Here is a 6,000-nt window from a genome sequence, read left to right on the forward strand (position 1 = left end):
ACTCCAGGCTGTGGGCACTGCTTCTTCCATCCCTGGTTGTCAGAATTCAAGAATCGTGGCACAGCCTCAAGAGCACATTCTTCCTCTAGGTGTGGACCACACACTGGCATGGGATGAGGAAAGTGGCCATGTCAGTACTAGGTGCCAGGTGCTCTCTCGGGATGGAGACCGGAACGGTCAAAGCACGCGAGTGAAATCCTAATAAAGCCAAGTGCTTTGTAATAACGTTGTTGGTGGTGGTGGTGTTGATAGCTGCCTTCGAGTTGCTTCCAACTCATGCCAACCCTATGCTCAACGAAACAAAACTCTGCCCAGTCCCGATCCATCCCCACAACTGCTCTTATTGGATGGTATTGTCTCAAGGTCAAATTCTTACTTTCGGCAATGTTCCCCATTACACAAGACGCTGACAGTAAGGGCAATTGAGCAACGTGCATAGGGGAATCTTGTGTGACCTTTGTGGCATTCCTGTAAAAAGTCTGCAGTTTTACTCCCCAGAAAACATTTCATTAAAAATAAAACAAAAACCTCACTCAAACTCGCTCTTGGAATTCATGGCAACCTTATTCGGCAGGGTAGAACTGCCCCCTGTGAGTTTCTGAGACTGTAACTCTTTACAGAAGTGGAAAGCCTCGCTTTTCTCCCACGGAGCAGTTGGTGGGTTCAAACTGCTGGCCTGGCGGGTAGCAGCCCCACACAGAACCCAGGCGTGCTCTGTGTTTCCATCTGGGTATCTGAGCTTGCAGGAGATTGTTCGCGTGTTTACTAGGAGCTTCTGCTGGGACTCAAGCCTTTATTATCTGATAAAGTCACCGAGGCTCGAGCCCAAAGACACACGACACAGGAAGCCGAGCTCAGCACGAGGAGATGGGGCTTGTCAGCAGTGGCCATGTTCCCCCCACTGAACTGTGGGTTTTCCAGACTGGCTCCCCCACCCCAAGGCCCAAGCTGACCTCAACTTACTTTCCAAATACAGGCTCCAGGGTACAGGGGATGTAGTTATCCTGGTCGCTCACCGATTTCTTCCCTATGGAAATCTTGACGTAAGGATCACACTGGAGGAAGAGTCAGAAAAACACAAGTGAAATCACTGTGCCAACCCGGCTTGGAAGCCGCTTGGCTTCTGCCTCCTGGTGGAAGTAGGTAGAGACCACCTAGAAGCTGCTGTGTAAACTCTGGTCTGTCAGGCCGGGGGTCCCCACCACACTGCACACAGCCTCTGTAGTGCATCTAGGGTGCAGAAATATCCCATCTTCCCAGCCCACTGCTCACTGATGAGAAGGTGTAGAGGGGGTGGGCCCATAGCCTCAGAAGCACCCCAGCTTATATTATATATCTGACTAAGCCAAGCGGGTCCCTATGGATGCTCTCTGTTGAAATGCTGGCAAGGAAGAGAGAGTCCACCCCGCCCAGTGCAAGAAAGCAGTGGCATTCTCAACTAGCCTCCAGGAGCATCCAGGGCTCTGGAGGGCCCAGGTTTACTGTGGCATCGAGAAGCGTCTCTGGCCAGGACCACACCTTGGATCATGGACCTTGTCCATTATGCACCGTGAGATGCCTCGACCAGGGGGCTACAAGGCAGGGCAGCCAAGACTGCTCAGCCAGGGAAGTCAGGGTTCTGGGGTCAGATACTGGTTTCCTGCTAAGCCTGAACTCTCTCTCCTAAAGAGATGAGAGCACCCTCTCTCAATGATCTCTAAACTCCAAGAGTCTTCTCCCTCAGCCTCTCATTTCTGTGTGTGCGTGTCTCTCTCTCTCTCTTCTTCCAGCCTTACTCCTGCCCTCCCACCCCCTCTCCTTGGAATGCTGGATTCCTTCCCCTCTTCTAACTCTCCTCCTCACACAGGGCTGATTCTACAGAGGCAGCTCAGGCACTTAGCTCAGGCACAAAATGCAAAGGGGTTTCAAAACGCTAATAAGACAAATCACGTTGTAGCGCAAGTTCAGCTCGTGCCAACCATCCAAGACAGGGTCAGTAGCACTGATGTTCCCTTTTGCCTGGGATCTGCCTCCTTCCAGCCCACCACGGGGAATCTTAACAAGTTCAATCTCCACCGACGCCTTCAATGCTATTAATCCTGCCAGCTCATCGTTGTTCTAAACACACATTCAACATTCTACTTTCACAGCTTTGCCAAGGCCTTTGACCCCTCCCCAAATATTTTCTTCCTTTTCTTTCTAGTCACCAATACCCTCCCCATCCTTAAAAGTCCTATCCCTCTCAGGAAGTGCTCCCCTGGATGCAAAGTCCTGCCCTGACTGTGACCTTCCCCGACCTCCCGGACTCCTTGGTCCTTGGTAGAAGTCCATCCAGTTGCTGTTCAAGGTTGTATGTGCGTGTCTACTTCCCCGCTCCTTGGAGCACAGGCTGCGTCTGATGCTGCGGTCCACTCACACCCACACCTGCGAGGGATGTTACCTTTCCATTAGTGTCCTTGGGCTGCAGGCCAAATGCCCGGACAATGTAGATGCGGACCAGACACTCCTGGGGCCCCTGGGCAGCCGGCTGGTGGAGCTGTCTTGGGGGCACAGGGACGGCTGGATCTTCTGGGAGAGGATACATTTTGAAGAGGCCCTGCAAAGAATCCGGTGATGAGATTGGAACTGGTGCCACCATTGTCATCCACACAATCAACGTTATGCCATAGTTCTCATCCGTCTCCGAGTCACTGCCAGGCAGAACACCAAGGCCACTGTGCTCCTACCAACGCCATCAGGAGCTGCAGCAACACCATCACCGCCACCTCCTCCATCACCCGTGGTGACAGCATCAGCACCAGACCATCACTATAATGCTGCCAATAGCCCTTGCCCCTCCCCCTTGCCTCGCTGCTGCCACTCCAGACGTCCACTCACCTGAGCTCTGGCCATGGCTTTAAGGACTTACCTTAAATTCTCCAATGACAGATGGATCTTCCGTCTCTTCTTGAGTCTTGCCACGGTAGAGCTTGAAGGTGTTGCAAAAATCAGACAGGCCCTCAAAGGCTTCCACGCTCTCTAGCTGGGTATCGTAGACCTGCATGCGCAGTGACGAGAGACGGGACAGGGGACAGAGAGAAAGCAGAGGTCAGCAACGGAGAGCAAGCAGGTAAAGAAGGCCCAACATGACAGTGAGAGTGACGGGGGAGTGGGAAAGGAGAGGGGGAGGGGGAGGAAGGAGAAGGCAGGAAGAGCATTAGGAAAATGTGGGCATAGAGAAGGGCAAGGTTGGAGAGGTAGAGGTGTAAGAAGGGAGCCAAGGAGGGCGAGAGGGGTGGGAGAAAATAAGAGCAAGGCAGAGATGATGGGGAGGCACGTGTGAGGGTAACAGAGAAAGGAGAGAGGGGAAGCCAGGAGGAAAAAGTTCAGAGAGGAAGATGTTTATTCGGCACCATTAAGGAATAGGGTTTTCTGGGAAACCAAATAGTCCAAGTGGCTGTCATAGAATAAGATCACAGCCAAGCAAATAAACATTAAGCTCGGTAGCTTTTGTAGTTGAAGATTCAGAGACCCGCAGGGAATTAAAGAGTCAACATTTCAGCAAAAATGCCCATTGTCTAGGCTGCCCAGATAGCAGTGGTATCAAATATAGGACTGAGCATGTCCTCTGAGTACCACTTTAAACTGTGGGTGCAATTTCTTTCTCTTTCTTTTAAAGCTCATTTTCTTGGGGGCTCTTACAGCTCTTATAACAATCCATACATCAATGGTATCAAGCATATCTGTACATATGTTGCCATCATCATTTTCTAAACATTTACTTTCTATTTGACCCCTTGGCATCATCTCCTCTTTTTCCCTGCTCTCCCTACCCTCCCACCCTCATGACCCCTTGATACATTATAAATTATTATTGTTTTCATAGCTTACTCGGATCACTGTCTCCCTTCACCCATGTTTCTGTTGTTCATCCCCCTGAGGGGGGGAGGGGAGTATGCATTGATCACTGCAATTGCTTCCCCCTTATTCCCCTCATCCCCCCGCCTTCCCCCTTCCCTCCTGGTATTGCTACTCCTATTTCTGTTGCTAGGGGTTTATCTGATCTGGATTCTTTGTGTTATGAGCTCTTATCTGTACCAGTGTACATGCTGCAGTCTAGCCAGAGCTGAAAGGCAGGACTGGGGTCATGATAGTGTGGGGTAAGGAAGCCTCAAGGAACCAGAGGAATACTGTGTGTTTCATCAGTGCTATACTGCGCCCTGGCCTCATCCCTTCTTTATCTTTTCTCATACAGTCAGGGTTAGGACGGTATTTCAGACCTGCTTACCTCAATGAAGCTACGGCTTCCTATTAGAGACGGTGAAGTGGACCTGGTACACAGTGATGCTGAACAGGTTCGGATACTTGCTAAATTGGTTGGTGCTGACATTTATAGACAGGCTACTTCAGGTATGTTCCCCTCTGTCTGGCTAAATCGATCTTCTTGTTTAGGCCCAGTCAGAGTTCTACCTAAGCCACAAAATTCAAGTTCTAGTTCTTCAAGAAACATTTCATGATGCAAGTGGTAAGTTTTAGTATTTAAAATTAGCATCTATAAGGACTTGTAAAGAAAGGGTTCGTGTTGCCTTAAAAATCTGATTCTCCAAAACAAGCAATTCGTTATTTGGTTTACATTGGGAACCTGTGAATATTTTCTCTCTCTCTATTTATGCCAAAATAGGATCACAGGAGATACACTGTGCTGTAATTTGGGATTTTTCACCTGGCAGGGCGAATGTCATGGGGCTCAAAAAATATACTTCCAGAACATCCTTCCAAAGACCATACAATATTCAAATGTGCCAATGAACCCTAATCTAGAGTGAACATTTAGTTTTGCAGGGATTTTTCCCTGTCACTTTGAAAAACACGATGAACAATGGGACACGTATGCTTTGTGCACGTGTTATAAGTTCCTAGAAGAAGAATTCTTGGTCAAAAGATAGGCCCATGTAAGACCTTTGATGCACACAACCAATTGCCCTCCTCAGAGCCGCTGAGCCGTGTGAGCCCGCTGCTGCAGCCCCTGTCCCAGTGCAGCTCCCTGGGGACGCGTTTCCTCTGCTTTGCTGACCCTCTGCCAACCGGGATGTCTTGTTCGAGCAACTGGTTTTCTGATGATGTGTCCGCAATAGAAATCGGTTGTGTATCAAATGTCTTCGAAATAGTTTGCCCAGTTTGTCACTTATGATACGCCTGTTTTTAGACACATCAACATTTCTGGATTACCTCATCTAATGGTCTCTGTCTTTAGGCCCGTGCCTTGCAAATTATGCTTAGAACGTCTTCACAGCCAGATTATTAAATTCCACACTGTATTTTCTCCTTGATTTCTCATTGAAGCCTCTCTTTCATCTGTAATTTACTTCTGTTCCTGGTGTAAACTAAGAATTCACACTATGTACAGCAGTATCATTTCCCAAAATGGTCTGGGGGTTGACCAATTCCCAAGCCTCGTATTCTGGCTCTCTCTCCTTCTCCCGGTGGCCCATGTCACAGTATTTTAAACGTGTGTGCACCCTGCCATTTGTTGGTGCTCCGCTGGGCTGTCCCTACTGATCTCTGGACCCCTGCTGCCCATCACCACAGTGCTTGCTTCATTGCATGCTTTGATCCCTGGGAGAGAAACCTACCCTCTTCATTCTTATTCTTTATTCTTGCTTTTCAACGTTCTCTTGGCTGTTCTTTCACACTCATTCGTCCAAGTGAAATGTTGAAACATTTAACACCACTCTGAGTAGACATTTCTTGATGGATTTTGGTAGAATTGCAACAAACAAGAAATCATGCCAGGCTCCCTCTCTCCTTCAAAACGGATAGCTTTACAGTACTGATCTTTGCCTTCCCAGGATAACTTGATTCTTGACTCATTCAAACCTTCCTTTATTATGATTTGATATTATCTTCATTGAACTGTAGATAAACAAAGGATAGCTGGCTGAATGAATGGATGGACGGACAGAGAGGAACAAACAGGTAAAAAGATAGGTAGGCAGATAGGTAGGTAGGCAGGTAGACAGCCATGCAGGGGACCAGCTCTAG

At 48.7% G+C, this 6,000-nt stretch overlaps 1 protein-coding gene across 1 annotated transcript in view; it reads right to left on the bottom strand.

Moving 5' to 3' along the window:
• Nucleotides 1-6,000, bottom strand: part of DYSF (dysferlin) — a 223,011-nt gene that overhangs the window by 20,918 nt on the left and 196,093 nt on the right. The window contains exons 44-46 of the mRNA XM_013004756.2: nt 2,888-3,016; nt 2,420-2,575; nt 964-1,055 (exon numbers count right to left, since the gene is read on the bottom strand). Coding sequence (XP_012860210.1) covers nt 964-1,055; nt 2,420-2,575; nt 2,888-3,016 — 377 coding nt within the window. The remainder of the gene's footprint in view (nt 1-963; nt 1,056-2,419; nt 2,576-2,887; nt 3,017-6,000) is intronic.

Source organism: Echinops telfairi, unplaced genomic scaffold (assembly GCF_000313985.2).
Source record: "Echinops telfairi isolate 266 unplaced genomic scaffold, ASM31398v2 ScPeMD7_9;HRSCAF=40, whole genome shotgun sequence".
Lineage (NCBI taxonomy): Eukaryota > Metazoa > Chordata > Mammalia > Afrosoricida > Tenrecidae > Echinops > Echinops telfairi.